This window comes from Saccopteryx bilineata, chromosome 9 (assembly GCF_036850765.1).
Source record: "Saccopteryx bilineata isolate mSacBil1 chromosome 9, mSacBil1_pri_phased_curated, whole genome shotgun sequence".
NCBI lineage: Eukaryota > Metazoa > Chordata > Mammalia > Chiroptera > Emballonuridae > Saccopteryx > Saccopteryx bilineata.
The window spans coordinates 42,067,235-42,084,302 of record NC_089498.1 but is presented as its reverse complement, the minus strand read 5'-3'; the positions used below and the strand labels follow the sequence as shown (position 1 = coordinate 42,084,302).

General features: G+C 43.9%; 1 protein-coding gene and 1 pseudogene across 1 annotated transcript; one reads left to right on the top strand and one right to left on the bottom strand.

Moving 5' to 3' along the window:
- Window positions 1-8,329: 8,329 nt before the first annotated feature.
- Window positions 8,330-8,791, bottom strand: LOC136313093 (ubiquitin-ribosomal protein eS31 fusion protein-like; annotated as a pseudogene).
- Window positions 8,792-12,967: 4,176 nt separating this feature from the next.
- Window positions 12,968-16,782, top strand: FAM187B (family with sequence similarity 187 member B). The gene is made up of 2 exons (XM_066244129.1): window positions 12,968-13,677; window positions 16,404-16,782. The coding sequence occupies exons 1-2, from the start codon at window positions 12,968-12,970 to the stop codon at window positions 16,780-16,782; spliced, it is 1,089 nt and encodes a 362-aa protein (XP_066100226.1).
- Window positions 16,783-17,068: the final 286 nt, after the last annotated feature.

Sequence of the window (17,068 nt, the reverse complement as noted above, 5' to 3'; positions counted from 1 at the left end):
CCTAGTATTCTAATTGAGGATCCCTTTATGTCACAAGTTGCTTCTATCTTTCTGCTTTCAAGATTGTCTCTTTGTCTTTCAACAATTTGATGATAATGTGTCTTGTGCATCTTAGAGTTTTTCCTATTTGAGTTTGTGAGCTTCTTAGATTTCTAGATTCATGTCTTTCATCAAATTTAGGAGGTTTTTGGCTATTTTTTTTTTAAATGTAGTTATTTCTATGGCTTTCTCTCTCTCTTCTCCTTAGACTCCCACAATATGTATGCTGGTCCACTTGATGGTGTTACAGAGGTTCCTTAGGCTATGTTCGATTTTCTTTTATTTTTTTCTTCTGTTCCTCAGACTCAATAATTTCACTTGTCTTATTTTCATGTTCATTGATTGTGTCTTCTGCTTGTTCACCTCTGTTTCTAAAGTGAAGTTTTCATTTCAGTAATTATATTTTTCAGCTCCAGAATTTCTTTTAGGTTATTTTTTACATTTTCTACCTCTTTATTGATACTCTCATTTTGTTTAGAGATCATTTTCCTGTCTTCCTTCAAGTCTTTTGTTTGTTTGTTTGTTTTAAGCTCTTGGGGCATTTTAAGGCAGTTTAAGTCTCTGTCTAGTATGTCTGCCACCTGGGTTTCCTCAGTGATAGTTTATTGTTTTCTTCCTTTTAATGGGCTATACATTACATAAGGCCTCTCTGTGACTGTGATGAACCAAAACAAAAACAAAATCACTTTATAATCATGTCTGAACACAAGAGAAACCAGGAACATTGTCCAAGCCACAAAATACCAAACATCCTCCTCTCTCAGATAATATGAGTGATAGCTGCTTTAACTTCACTGTATTATTCTTATCTTAATATGGAATTACTCCCACTTCCTGACAGCACCAAATTCAAAGCAATTCTCACTTCCTTGAACCCTTCCCTAAATTACATAACACAAATCCAACTTCTTTAAGTCTTTCCTAGCATCTTTTTACTGAGACATTGCACTATTCCCCATGTTATGCATCTTCCCCCACTGCATTTAGTCATTTAATGCAACTTTGTTCAGCCATAGGTACATTCCTGATGGTCTCTGACTGAAGTGCACTGACATATGTCAAACATGTTCACACCCAAAGGCCTTTGCATTTGCTCTCTGCTTAGTCCAGACCTTGCTTCCTCTGGAATCTACATGGCTCATCTTTTATCAGTCTGATCAAATGTCACTTCTTTAGAGAGGACTTCTCGCCTCAATCCCTTTAAAATAGTTTCTCTATTAGCTTGATAAGGTTGCCATAACAAATACCACAGACTTGGTGGCTTAAACAACAGAAATTTATTTCTTCACAGTCAAAAAGCTAGGAGTACAAAATCAAAGTATTGGCAAGATTTGTTTCCTTCTGAAACCTCTCTGCTGGGCTTGCAGATGGCCACCTTCTCTCTGTGTCTTCACATGGTTATTCTCCTGTTTGTGTTGTCTGTGCCCTGATTTCTTTTTATAAGGGTACCAGATATATAGTATTGGGGCCCACCCTAACCACTTCATTTTAACTTATTTACCTTTTTAAAGGCTTTATCTCCAAATAACTCACATTCTAAGGTACTGGGATTAGGACTTCAACATATGAATTTTAGGAGACACAATTCATCCCATAAAAGTCTCTGTCCTTACCTCTCTCTCTCACCTACCACTTTTTTCCCCTTCAAAGCACTTACCATGACCTGATGTTTTATCAGTCACTTATTTGTTAACCATCTGTTTTTTCCCCAAGGCAAAGATAGTTATTGCTTAGCAAATATTCCACATTCTGCCCTATACTTCCCTGTCCCTCTGAAGTTAGGTAGGGATATGTGATTAATTCTAGTCACTGGCCTGCAATGAAAAGTGATATAGATCCCTCCCAGGCCAAGGCATTTGATTGCCAGTGCATGACTCATTATCCTCCTTTCTCTTGCCACAGCAGCAAATGATGTTGCAGATGGTACAGCCTTCATAATCTATGGCATTTGAAAGGACTATTTGGAGTGGCACTTTCCACCAGCCCACTTTGGACATGTAACATTAACAAAAAGAAAATTGTGTTAAGCCACAGCTTTAAGAATTCTTTTGTTATATAGCATAATCTAACGTATTCTGAATAATACATCTCCACTAGAACATAAGTTCTAAGAAGGTGGGGACTTAGCCTGGATTATTAGTGCCTCATGCAAGTGAGTAAGCAATAGTTATTTATGGAGTAAATGAATATGCCAGGCACAAGAAAGTGAAGGTGCTGGGCCCAAATTAATAAAAGATAGGCCAAGAGATGAAACTGATTGCAGAGCCCAGGAATGAAAATAAACCTTGGCCACATTTCCATTATCCTAACCACTGTCTTATTCCAAATCCAGGCTGTGCCAAAAATTTGACATGAATAATTTCTGAAAGCTTTGTAACAGTTATAGTTTATGTTGGAAAATTCTTATGTCCTATTTTACAGATGGGGGAACTGAGGCTTAGCAAGTTCCACCCACTTGCCTAAGGTTATGTAGCTCATACAGTGCCTACCATGATCGTATCAGTGTATGCTGTGGCAAACATGATTGGTTACACCAAATAAATGTTCTCTTCTGCATCTCTCATGCATACAAAGACTTGATTTAATTTGACTCTTCAGTGATTTCTGTGGTCAGAGAAGATTGTCCTTCCTCAGTCTTAAAGAACAAATTCTGATTGGCTTAAGCCAATCATGGGTATTTGATTTCCTTTTAGGGATTGCTTTGGATCTGCACATGGGACCTAATCTTGGCCAATGGAACTTAGGAGCGACCTGATGGGAGGATTTTGGAAATGGTTTTAACTGTGCTGTAAAAGAATGTTCCTTTAAATAGACACTAGCTGTGGTAATTATTACTAATTGCCATTTGCTGACTGTTTTAGGGACATGTAGCTTTCCATTTTTCTATGGTGCGTTGGTGAATTGGTGATGCTATATAAATGTTTCTGGCCAATGGTTTGTAAGCAAATGAGATGTGTCATGTAAGTCCAGAGCATTTAATTGTAGGCATAAAATACTGCAGAATTCTCTTTCTTTCTCCTCTGCCATGAAATTGGAAATGTTAGTGAGAGCAGTTGCTTCATCATCCTGGATCCCTGATGATTATACCACCAACCCATAATGGACATGGAGCGTGAATGAGAAATAACCATTGTTTTTGTAAGTCATTACTGTATAGTGGCAGATAGCTTATCTTTAGTAATATGGAAATTAGCATTAGGAGTGGGGTGCTGCTATAATTAAAAATAAAAACATGGCATTGGCTTGGACACAGAGCAAAGGGAACAAGAAAACTTATTTGAAACCAGAAGCACAGAGACTCTTGCCTGAGATACCTTGGAAGACAGATAATGTATTTAATAAACTTGCAGCTTTAGGGGAAACAGTTGAAATATAGAACATTAGGAGTGAACATTTGCCAAAGTAGGCCAAAAACTAGGAAGACCTTTGAGAAATAAAGCCCAATTAGAACTCAGCTCTTGTCAAGGATAAAATCAGGATAAATCACTAATTAAATCATTATTAACCACTGTTAAAATCTCTGAATGAATTAAGATATCCCAGAAAATCCTTAAGATAGTCCCAGATAAAATGTCTCAGTGAATGAGAGATGAAGCATATGGTTCTCCATGGATGCCTGGTCGACTTTAAGGTGCCTGTAGTGACAGAGAGAGAGGCAGGGAGGGAGAGAAAAGGAGAAAGAGAGAGCAGGGGTATGGGGGAGGGGAACATCTTGAACAGAACTGTGAATATGGGGTCTTTTGCACATGGAGTTGACTAAGAATCCTTAGGTTCTAAACTTTGAAAGACAGCAAGCAGGCTAAGAGAAATGCTCACGTGCCAAGGAGGGCACATCTTCCAATGCCGCCTCAGATGTAGCCAAGGAGGATTATGGTAAAGGAGATATCTCCCTGGAGAGCGGAAATAGGACCACAGAGAACACAAGTTTTGGAAACCCCTGATTTGGTGCTAATTAAAGAATTCTCCCCATCTACAAGATAGGAGACCCTTGCAGAATCTTCTCACTGCATTTTCTTGCCCTTTCTGATAGACATGAAGACATTCTGTCCCATTTCACTATTGGCTATTGGGTTTGTGGAGGACAAATAATTTGACATTTTAGTTCACTTATTCTGACTTAAGTTAACTTTTTTTTGGCTAGAATATCGGTCTCAGTCACAGAGGACTGAGGTTTGAAATCCCAAGGTCACCGGCTTGAGTGCAGGCTCACTGGCTTGAGTGTGGGGATCATAGACATGACCCCAGAGTCACTGGCTTAAGCAAGGGGTCACTCGCGCTGCTGGAGCCCCCTGTCAAGGCACATATGAGAAAGCAATCAATGAACAACTAAGGCACCATCATGAAGAATTGATGCTTATCATCTCTCTCCCTTCCTGTCTGTCTTTCCCTATCTGTCCCTCTCCCTGTCTCTCTCTCTATGTCTCTATCTCTCTCACTAAAAAAAAAAAAAAATCACTCATTTTTGTTTCCTGCTCAGCTGTTGTGGACCTTTGAATTTTTGACCCTGCAACCTACAACAAGCTATTTGGTGCCATGAGGTGAACTGTACTCCTGTCCAGTGAACCAAGGTTCATCCCACTGCCCAGGGCTGATGCCTGGGTTCTGTGGGTGACTTCTCAATGCCCAGGGTGATTCCCAGCCTCCTTGTGTAGTCTTGGGTTACCATGCTGGCCACACTGTTGCTGTTTAGCCTGTCTCTTTCCACTTTGTAGACCCAGGTATTAATCATCTGCACCTGCATGAGTCTCCTAGCAGGCTCTACAGCTTGAGCAATGATGTTGTCCTGCAGTGTAACCATCCCAAGGCACTCTGTACTTCTCTTCCCATCTGGGGGAAAATCCCTCGCTGATCTCCTCAATGCCTGCCCTGAAGAACCTGCCTGGGCGCAACCTCCAGCTGACCAACGCTCAGTCCTCCCAGACAGGCCTCTGTCCCTGCCAGGACAATGACAGTGCCCTGTGGGAGATTATGAGTTTGATTTCCAAGATGTCACCACTCTGCATATTATACACAAAGGTCTGGGCCAAAAGCCCCTGAAGAATGAGAGCCTGAGGTCGGGTGGCAGAATACTCATCCTCACCCACAGGAAGTCTTGGCAGGACTGTAAGCACTGTGGAGAGCCTGAAGAGCATACATGCCAGGGGTGCTGCTACACTGAGGAGCCCCTGGGCTCACCCATTCCCTGTTGGCTCTACCTGAGGGCAGAAAAGGTGCAAGACAGCTGCATGTGGCCTGAGCCGTGGCTCAGGTGGAAGCCTGCCTTGTACCCTGTGGCCACTTCAAGGATACCAACCAGTCAACAAACAACATGTGGCTCACCTGCCCCTTGGCCTCCATCTACAGGGCATCAGCCCAGCCTCTGGCCCTCACCCGGGCTCTGTTTCCTGTGCTCACCTGGGACAGGGGTTACCCTCCAATGGAAAAGCAGGCTCTATCAGCCCATCACCCTTCATGGTCAGTCTGTGCACGAAGGTGTCTATTCACGGGCTTGTTCAGATGTTCATTCAGCAAGAATTCCCTGGTGTTCTTTCTGAGCCAGGTGCAGGTGGGTGATGATGTGAACACAGTGGTGACCAACAAAGACCTAGTCCCTGCCCCCAAAAGCTCCGGATAATCAGGGGGAAACCAAATGTAGTACCTAGAGAACAAGACACTCTGGCCTATGTTTGTGCCAACATAGACGCTACTGTGGTTTCTGTCTCCTTAGGGGCTCTGATGCGATTTGTCTTTCCATCCTTACACCAATGCCACAGTATCTTCATTATTATACTTTCATAATAAGTCGTGACGTCTGGTAGTATAGATGTTCCAGCTATCTTCTTCAAAACTGTCTTGGTTACTCTTGGCCCTTCATATACAGATTTTGAAATCAGCTTCTGTTACTTTGGCTTTTGTTAATTTCTCCTAATATGCAGTTATTAATGTAGAGGTTTTCCATATATTTTATTATATTTATTCCTAGGTATTTGATATTTTTATGCTATCACAAATTGTCTTTTATTTATTGTTTTTATAGATTGTTATTGGAGAGACAGAGAGAGGAAGATAGAAGCATTCATTTGTTGTTCCATTTAGCTGTGCGTATAAAGTGTGCCTTTTAAATTTTATCTTCTAAGTGTTTATTGTTGGCATACAGAAATATATTTAGTATTTGTGTATGACCTTGTAATTATTTTGGTAAATTCACCTACTTCCTGTAAAATGCTGAATGGAAAAGTTGATGCAGATATGCTTATGTTATTCCTAATATTTGACTATGAAGTATAATTGTTCTAGGTTTTTAATAGAAAAGCTTTGAAAAGATTAAGAAAAATTCCTTTTATTCTTAGTTTGCCAAGACTTGAGTCATGAATGAATGTTTAATTTTATCAAATGCTTTTTCTACATCTGCTGAGATAACATGGCTCTGTCCTTTATTCTGTTAATGTGGTGAATCACATCAATTGATGTTTATATGTAAACCCAATTTTACCTTCCTTGGTTATGATGTTTATCCTTTTTATTTGCCATTGGAGGCAATTTACTAATATTTTGTTTAGGATATTGTGTCCATATTCAAGAAAGATTGGCTTGAGGACTTCCTTTGTTATAACATCCTTGTAAGGTTTTAGTATCAAGGTGATGCAGGCCTCATAGAAGTTTGGAAGTGTTTCATTTTTTTTTTTTTTTTTGCCATTTCTGGAAGGGTTTTGAAAGATTGATGTCATTTCTTAATTGTTAAATGTTTCTGAAGAATTCACTGGTAAAGTTTTCTAAACTTAGAAGACTTTTGTGCACAGCACAGTTTTATAGATTCTATTTCGTCAATAATAAATGTAGAACTGTTCAGATTAGTTTCTGTGTGCCAATGTTGAGTTTTTTAATGAATTTATCCATTTCATCTAAATTTTTAGAAGTTTTGGTCAAAATTTGTTTGTAATATCCTCTATATTTTTATATCTAAGATCTGTAGTAATGTCTCATTTTTCATTACTGATATTAGTTATGTAGGGTTTTCTCTTTTCTTGATCAGTCCTGCTGGGCTTTATCAATCTCTCTTTTTAACACACCAGCTTTGGGGGTTTTTTTTGTTTTGTTTTGTTTTTGTTTTGTTTTTTTACAGAGACAGAGAGTGAGTCAGAGAGAGGGATAGGCAGGGACAGACAGACAGGAACGGAGAGAGATGAGAAGCATCAATCATTAGTTTTTCATTGCATGTTGCAACACCTTAGTTGTTCATTGATTGCTTTCTCACATGTGCCTTGACCGTGGGCCTCCAGCAGACCAAGTAACCCCTTGCTGGAGCCAGTGACCTTGGGTTCAAGCTGGTGGGCTTTTTGCTCAAATCAGATGAGCCCGCGCTCAAGCTGGCGACCTCGGGGTCTCGAACCTGGGTCTTCCGCATCCCAGTCTAATGCTCTATCCACTGCACCACTGCCTGGTCAGGCTACTTGTTCTCTCTTTGATTCTTTTGGTTTTACTTGATTTTGGATTCACCAAGTATTTTTAAAATGATTATTTCATTTCCCCCCTCTATTAGATTATTAGATATGCATTCTTTTGTTATTCTTTTATCTAGAGATTACATGAATTCTCACTCATTAGAATACATTATAAATCTGTAGTTGTACCATTTCCTAGCAATGCAGAGAGCTTATAACCTCATAGTTCCATTTATTCCCCTTCCATCTGTTGTGCTTTGGTTATCATGTATTTTTATTTCATGTATAATTTAGACCCCGTGAGACATTATTTTGAAACACTCTTAATATTTAGTTTTACTCACGTTTTACTCTTCTAGTAATTTCTTTTCTTTCCTGTACTGTGTTGCTTCCATTCGGGATTATTTTCCTGCTGCCTGGAGAATTCTCTTTAGTATTACTTCTGTTGTGCTCTACTGTGGTGAAGTCTCTGTTTTCATTTGAAAATATCTTTATTTTTGCCTCCATCTTGGAAGGATATATTCATTGTAATATATAAAACTCTATATGTGGAGTTCTAGATTGGCAGTCATTTTCTGTTAGTGCTTTAAAGATGTCATTCCATTGTCTTCCAGCTTCCATTATTTCTTTTTAAAAGTTAGTGTAGGGTCTTATGATTGTAGCTTTGAAAGTCATGTATTTTTTTTCTTCCCTGGTCATTTTTAAAGAATTCCTCTTTGGTTTTTCACAACGTTTTCTTGTAAAGTGCTTTTCATTATATTTATCCTTTGTGGGATTTGAAGACCCTTCTTCTTATTCTTCCTCCTCCTCCTTCTTTCTTTTCCTTTTCTTCTTCTTTTTGTTCATGTCTTTTATTAACCTATATGCAATTACTTTTCTTCCAGTTTGTTGAAGTAACAGGTCAGGCAACATTTGCCACAATAGTGTCTGTCAAAGTGGCTGGCCATAAAACTTTAGCACCACATCTATCTGAAGGGCACACCTGACAAAGGTGACTAATTTTGCCATTCTTACCCACTTTGTAGTATTTCAGGACAACCAACTCAGCCTTCTTTCTCTTATGCTTATTATTTTGGGGAGTGGTATAAGACTTCTTCCTTTTCTTAACACCATCACAAAGTCTCAACACAAGATGAAAAGTGAACTTCTTTTGAGTATTGTAGTCAAAGTATGTCCATCTTCCAGTTGCTTTCCAAGAAAAATCAGTCTTTGCTGATTGGGAGGAATTTCTTCCTTATCCTGGATCTTGGCTTTTACATTTTCATTGTATCCGAAGGTTCAACCTTGAGGGAGATGGTATTTTCTGTGAGAGTTTTCATGAAAATCTGCATCTTTTTTTTTTTTTTTTTTTTTTTTTTGTATTTTTCTGAAGCTGGAAACGGGGAGAGACAGTCAGACAGACTCCTGCATGCGCCCGACCGGGATCCACCCGGCACGCCCACCAGGGGCTACGCTCTGCCCACCAGGGGGCGATGCTCTGCCTCTCTGGGGCGTCGCTCTGCCGCGACCAGAGCCACTCTAGCGCCTGGGGCAGAGGCCAAAAGCCATCCCCAGCACCCGGGCCATCTTTGCTCCAATGGAGCCTTGGCTGCGGGAGGGGAAGAGAGAGACAGAGAGGAAGGGGGGGTGGAGAAGCAAATGGGCGCTTCTCCTATGTGCCCTGGCCGGGAATCGAACCCAGGTCCCCCCGCACGCCAGGCTGACGCTCTACCGCTGAGCCAACTGGACAGGGCCCTCGTGAATTCTTAATTTTTTATTTTTTAATCCTGGTATTTTCATAAAATTTTTATTTTTTAATTCTGCTATTTTCATTTGATTCTTCTGTATAGATTCACAATCTTCTCTTGTCATCTGTTAGACGTGTTAATCATATTATCGTAAAGTCTACAGTTATTATCAAGAGGGTTAATCTGAGTTACTCAATTGTAGCAGTAAGTAGAAATATCACCTATATTACTTAAATAATAGCAGGAAATCTGGATTCTTGTACGAAATCTCTTGCATTTGACATGTTTACATGTTCTAAAAACACCCTAAATGCTAACTAAAACATGTTTTCAGCCAGTTTGTGACTTCTCACCTAGATAAAATGAAAGTTGGTAGTGGACTTCCTCATAGTCTCTGCATAACTCCTATTACCTGTTTAAAAAATAGTCCTTGGGCTGAGGGGAAAGACAGAGAGGGAGGGAGATGGGGGGAAAGCAATAGCAGTATAAATGTTAATGTGGCTTAGATAGAGGGACTTTAGAAGGTCCTGGGAAGAAGACAAAATAAAATTGAGATGGTTTTGTAGCTCTGAGAGCAAAGGGAGTGTGAGACCAGAGGGAATGTGCCACCCCTGGGGTGGGTTGGCACCAAGATAGCATAAAAAGCAACAGTTCTGGAGTCTAGGCATACAGCTTATGCCAAATACAGCCTGTTGGGCAAGGGCATAGCTAAGAGAGGCCCCAGCCTTAAGGACCCAAGTAAAGAAGAAGATAGATGTCTTAGCAAAGACTCAATGAACTCTGACCTCACCCACTCACCACTCTGTCCTTGTCTACTCCATAGTTACTCTGGCCTTCACATCTTTTAACTAGGCAGCCATGTCAGGGTTTAGCCCTCTTCTAAGAATATTCTTCCTTCAAATATTCACGTGGCTTTTTTTTTTTTAATTGATTGACTTTGGAGAGATGAGGATGCAAGAGAGAGAAGAAGAAAAGGAGAAGCATTCATTGTTGTCCACTTAGTTGTGCATTCATCGGTTGCTTCCTGTTTGGGCCCTGATTGAGATTGAACCCACAGCCTAGGTGAGCTAGGGCTCACATGACTCTTTATATTAATTTATTTGAGGTTTATGAAACTTCACCTTCTCAGGCCCCAGCCAACTGGTTAAAATTCATTTGTAACCCTCAAATCAATATCCACCCCTTCCCTCTCCCTTCTCTGTATTTCTCTCCCCCTCCTGCAGCCATGGCTCAGTTGGAACAAGTTGGCCCCAGGCACTGAGGATGGCTCCATGGCCTCGACTCAGGTGCTAAAATAGCTCAATTGCTGAGCAATGGAGCAACGACCCCAGATGGGCAAAGTATCACCCCACAGAGGGCTTGCTGGGTGGATTCCGAGTTGGGGCACATGTGGAAGTCTGTCTCTTTGCCTTCCCGTTTCTCACTTAAGAAAAAAACAAAACAAAAAAACTTCACCTTTTCAGAGACTGTTCAGACAACCTAAACTTTCTATCCCCATTTCCCTACTCTAGTTTTCTCTTTAGCAGTTATTACAATTGGTTCTAGCCCTGGCTAGTTGGCTCAGTGGTAGATCATTGGCCTGGCATGTCAATATCCCAGGTTCGATTCCCAGTCAGGACACACAAGAGCAGCCACCATCTGCTTATCCACCCCTCCCCCTCTCATTTCTCTTTCTCCCCCTTTCCCCCTCCTGCAGCCATGGCTTGATTGGAGCGAGTTGGCCATGGGTGCTGAGGATGGCTCCATGTCCTTGCCTCAGGCACTGAGAAGAGCTTGGTTGCTAAGCAACGGAGCAATGCCTCAGATGGGCAGAGAATTGTCCCCTAGTGGGCTTGCTGGGTGGATCCTAGTCAGGGTGCATGTAGGAGTCTGTCTCTGCCTCCCCTCCTTTCACTGAATAAAAATAAGTAAATAAATAAAATTTAAAAAATCAAAACAATTGGTTCTAATTACTCAATGTTTCCATAATTGTGAATTCACCTACTCACTAAAATTCATTTGTAACCCTCAAATCCATATCCACAATGCTTTCATAGTCATTTACAGACCAGCACAGAGTGATGATGAAAAGATCGAGTCACCAAACAACGCACATTCCAAGCTGAGGTTAAACGAGGTGACACTCCTCCTTCTTGTTTTAGCTCTCATTCTGTTAATTACTAGTCTTTTCACAGTCTATTTGGTGCCACTTTTTTTAATGCTTTTTTGGGTGCTTTTGCTTTTTAAAATGACTTCCAAAGTTCTGAAGTGCTAATGGCCATAAGTGCAAGAAGTCTGTGTTGTGCCATATAAAAAAAAAATACATGTGTTAGATAAGCTTTATTCAAGCATGAGTTATAGCTGTTGAATACATGTTCAGTGTATATGAATCAGCGATATATATTATATAAGATGTCCTTAAACAGAAACACACCTAAAGCAAGGTTATGTGTTGACAAAACACTTATGACCAAAGGCTTGTAAGACCCTAACCCTGTATTTCTCCTAGGAGCGGAGTTTCAGTATTGCTAGTTCAGTGACTTAAAAAAAATAAAGTTGTTGGCCCTGGCTGGTTGGCTCAGTGGTAGAGCATCAGTCTTGCATGTGGATGTCCCACATTTGATTCCCAGTCAGAGTACACGGGAGAAACCCCCATCTGCTTTGCCACCCTTCCCCTTCTCGCTTCTCTCTCTCTCTCTCTCTCTATCTCTCTCTCTCCTCTTCTTTCTCTCTCTTTTTCTTTTCCCCTCCTGCAGCCATGGCTCGATTGGAGCAAGTTGGGCCCAGGCACTAAGGATGGCTTCATGGCCTCTGCCTCAGAACAGCTCAGTTGCTGAGCAACGGAGCAATGCCCAGATGAGCAGAGCATCGCCCCCTAGTGGGCTTGCTGGCTGGATCCCAGTCAGGGCGCAGGCAGAAGTCTGTCTCTGCCTCCCCTCCTCTCACTGATAAATGAAATGCTTTTTAAATAAAATTATAATAAAATTTTTATTTTTTTAAAAAATAACTACTATAAATAACAAGAATCTAATGTATCTGACCTTATGTATTATATATTTATTTTTTTATCTGTCTATTGCACTAGAAGGTAAGCTCAAGGGGGGCAGAGGCTTTGTCTAACCTGTTCCCTGCTGTAATTAGAATAATGGCCAGCACGTGGTGGGCATTTAGTAAACATTTGTGAAATGACTGAATGAAAGCAGATTAAGCTTTCAGAATAATTATTTTTAATTCCAGGACTAAGAGGTTTAGGAAGGGGCAGGAAGGGGGAAATAAAAAAAATATTTATTTAAAATGAATTGAGTCATGTAGATTTCTACAGGAAGAGCCAGAGACCAGCATGTGCAAAGGCCCTGAGGTAGGAGCTCTTTGCTTTGTGTTCAGGGGACAGCAGGAAGTCACATGGCTGGAGGGGTTGGTGAGGAGATATTGGAGGTCAGAATGGTAACCAGAGGACTTATTCACATCTCCATCCCCAGTACTAAGAAGTGTGCCCAAAACATAGTAGGTGTTCAGGAAAAAATGTGTTGAATATTTATATATGACACTTCAATGCCAAAGCACCGGGGTGGTAGAGAAAATCCTGAATAGACAAATTAAATTTCCTCCTACCCCAGCAAAGCAGAAGACTTGGAAGAGAAATTAAACAGTTGTTGTTAACTTGTCACAAAATAAGTGGGGATTGTGACCTTACATCCCATTCAGTCCATTCTGCTGCCCAGGGGGCTGAAGCCTGAGTTTCATGGGTGACCTCACAATGTCCAGGGCATGCCCAGCCCACTGCCACAGTCCCAGTGCATCATGGTGACCCCCCTGTGGCTGCTGCTTAGCTTTGCTGTCCCACTGCTGGGGTTCTATGTTTCCATCAGCTGTCCCCATGACAAGCAATGCCAACGGGCCCTACTTTCCAACAATGATGTCTTTCTGCACTGCAACACTTCTGGGGCACGGTGGTACTACTTCCTGCGAGATGGGACCAACTGGTTCAACCATCCCCTCAATATTTCAAACATAGAAACAATGCCTGAAGGCGGTCTTCTCATTAGAAGCCCATTGCCATCCCAGACGGGCTTCTACAACTGTTGGGACAAGAAAGGCATCCAAGTGGTACAGTATGAGATTGACTTCCAGGACGTCAGCACCCTGCACATCACGCACAAAGACCTAGGCCAAAAGTCCTTGCAGAATGAGACCCTGAGTCTGGGAGGCAAGGAGCTCATCTTCACCCACTGGGAGCCCTGGCAGGACTGTAACCGCTGTGGAGCGCCTGGGGAGCGTAAGCGCCTGGGCTACTGCTACATCCAGGAGCCACTGGAGAAACCCGTGCCCTGCTGGCTGTACCTGGGAGACACCGAGCTGTGGTCCAGCCGCATGAGGCCTGAGATGCAGATAGAAGCATGCCACGTCCGGTGTAAAACACCAGCTATGGAGAGAGTTGTTTTTGGCGACTTCGAGCTCAATGAGGAGTCAGGATCTGCGTGGCTCACCTGCCCCTTGGGATCCATCTACAGGTGATGGAAGTATGCACCAGCCCTGCCCTTGGCCCTTAGCCAGGCTCTCCCAGTCTGGGAACCTTCATGGTTAATCCGTGCAGAGAAGGAGGGGTTCTGCCTGAATCAGCCCCAGTCTGTTTCCACTGGCTTCTTCAGATGTGCCTTTGGCAAGAATCCCCTGGCGCCCACACACCATTGCTTCCCACAGGTAGAACAAGGATGGCTAACGCTCAGGGAGGGCACGGCTGACTGGGCCTGCCCTGTGCTGGCAAGTGCTGTGGACATGGTGGTTCTCAGACTTCCTGCCCTCAGGAAGCCACCAGCCTAGCAGGGAGGCAGCCCAGAGTGTTCAGGGCTGGGATGGAAGAAGCCGAGGCAAGTGGAGGGGCTTTCTGCGGGAAGCCTAGGGAGCTGTGGCTCTGAGCCCTCTGACTCATTGGGGAGGGTCAGGAGGCTTTGGAGCAGAGGACAGAGCCCAAGGCCTCAGGGCCTGCCTCCTGCAGCTCGCATGCATGCTCCTGTGTTCCTGCCTGGAGCCCCCGGGGAGTCTCCCCATTTGCCTCTTCTCCCCTGCTCCTGCCCCAGTAATAAAACTACAACCTGTGGTGCAGCACTTTCACTGGGGCTGGCCCTAGAAAACTCTCTTCACAGACCGGTCCTTTCCCAGCCCTACTCCGGAGCCCCAGGACTGTGGACTCCAAGGAGGTCCATTTATAGATGAGGAAACTGCCACTCAGAGGGATGCCGTCCTTGCCCAAGGAATACTTGTGGTGGGAGGTGGCAGTGCCGCTGTAATCTCACATATACCATTGAGTCCCCTTGTCCTCCTTCCCCTTGCAGCCCAGTGGCAGCCCCTCCCTTGCAGGGAGAGAGCCCTGAGCCCTTGCCACCTCTCGGGGCGGGCGTCCGCAGCTGCCGGCTCTGTGGAATCTGGCCTCACCACCACCATCTGGTTTTCTTTTCCTTGTTCATTGCAGCCGTGGATTCTATTCCTCTCTCTCATTCTCATATCATTTTGTTTCCTTTCCTCCTTCTCCCCCATTAAGTATAAAACCTCCCTAAAGAGTACCACAGTTCAGAAGTGCAGGAAAGGGCACGATGAATCCCTCCTCCAATCTAGATGGGACACCTACTCCAGGTCATTTGCAAGACAGAAAGTGACAGTCAATTGGGAACTTGAGGCAAGGAAGGTCACTGAGGCTTCAGGAATTGCCTCTGTGACTGGGGACTTGAGTGGAGTGGCATTTCTTGTGAGGCTTTTGTTATTACGCTCTGGTTTCAGCCAGGCCTGGATTCCAATCCACACTCTGCCATTTTCCAGCCGTGTAACTTTGGCCTGTGGCATCTCTCTAGGCCTCAGTTTCCCCATCTGTAGGGTAAGGGTTGTATTAGTTTGCTAGGTCTGCCATTACAAAGTATCACAAACTGGGTGGCTTAAAACAACAAGAATTTACTCTGTTACAGTTCTGGAGGACAGAAGTCCAAAATCAAGGTGTCAGTAAAGCCATGGACTATCTGAGACGCTGGGTAGAATCCTTGCTTCTTCCTGGCTTCTAATGGCCGCTGGCAATCCTGGGCCTTCCTTGGTTGAAAGCTGCATCTCTCCTGTTCTGCCTCTGTCGCCACTTGGCGTTAGCCCTGTGTCTCTTCTCCTTTTTGTATAAGGACACAGGTCATATTGGATTTAGGGCCCACCTTACTGCATTTTGACCTTATCTTAACTAATGACATCTACAGTGACCTACTAAATAACACCACGTTCTGGGGCCCATTGGGACACGAATTTGGGGAGGACACTTTATCCAACTCAGTACAGAAATCTCATGGGGTAACTGTGATGTCTAAGGGAGCAAATGACTGGAAAGACGTAACAATGTCTGACAAACTGCTCCACACCGATGGACGTTAGTTTTTGTTAGTTATATACAAGCAATCTTGTAGGATTACTGGCCTTGCCTACGTTGTCTTTTGAGTGTCCCCTCTGTTCTTCAGCCACAGTAGGCAGGTTATATGTCTGATTCACTTATTCACTTTCCATATTATTCACTTACAATGTAATTCACTTACTACTGAGCATTTATAAGCCAGGCACTGTCCTAAGTAACTGGGATGCCATGCAATAATCAACCACGTGAATAAAACATCCAGTATTCTAGATGGTGATAAAGGCAGGGAAGGGGTTGGGGGTAGGCAAGGTGGAAGTTTTAAATAAGGAGGTCAGGGAGGGCATTTCTGAAAAGGTGCCACTTCAGCCAAGATTGAAAGAAGGTGAGGGAGCCAAGTGCACTGAGGGCAAGTGTTCCAGGCAGGGGAGTACCCAGGACAAAGGCCCTGAGGTGGGGCCGTGCCCAGCATTCGGAGGACCATCACGGAGGAAGAAGTGAGGGGCAGAGTGGGGAGGATGAGGCCAGGCAGGTAAATGGGGGGCTCAAATCCTTTAGAGAGCACTCTTGCTAGTTCCTCCAAATAACCTTTGGCGGTAGGTACAATTACTCCACCCCCAGTGTGCAGCTGGGGAAACAGGAACTCAGAGCTGGAGGCCTTGGCCTGGCGGCCTGCTCAGTAAGGGATGGGCCTCCAAGAACTCCTGGCCATCTTGCCCCCCCTTGCTCACTGCTGCATAGAGCTTCTCAGAGAGGGCGCTCCCTGTTTCCCAGGGAGGAGGAGGATGCTGGCTCCACCCCCCTCAGACATTTGTTCCCTTTCTCCCTGGGCTCTGCGGCTGACCTTGTCCTCCTCTGCAGGCCTGTCATCTGGGAAGCCAACAGGAAGCCCCTGACCTGGCAGGGCCAGCTCTCTGGCCAGGAAGTGAGCACCATCCTGGACCCCTCCAGTGGTGGCAGCCACCTGCAGGTTTTCCAGCGAGCCATTTATCAGTGCTTCCTGCAGCAGAAGCTCAGGGCTCGATTCAACCCCAGGCCTGATTTGCATGTCCTGGAGATTCTGCAGAGAGAGGAAGCTAGAAAACAGCAGGAGGCAGGGAAGGTCCGGCAGGGGAAGACCGACTCCATCCTCAAGGGGCTAAAGCTAATGCTGCTGGCAGGCGCCGTCCTGGGCCTGCTAGGACTGCTCAAGCTGTTCTGCTCTTCACGGAGTAAAAGAAGCTCCAGGCACCACTGGTGAAATAAAGTGAACCCACAGTGCTGAGGAGACCTGGCTCCCCGTGCCTTCTTTGCCTCAACTGTCCTTTCCAGGGCCTCTGCCCTGCGCCTGCCCCACAACACACTCTGAATGCATGTAGGCCAAATGCCCATGGCCACCGCTAAGAGTGACTGAGCTCGTCCTCATTCCAGATTCCACTCTGTGAGCGCATTAGCAATCCCCATTTCACAGATAAGAATATTGAGGCGAGACTACCTGCCTAGTAATTGGAAGGAGATTCCCATTCAAATCCAGGTTGCCTGAATCA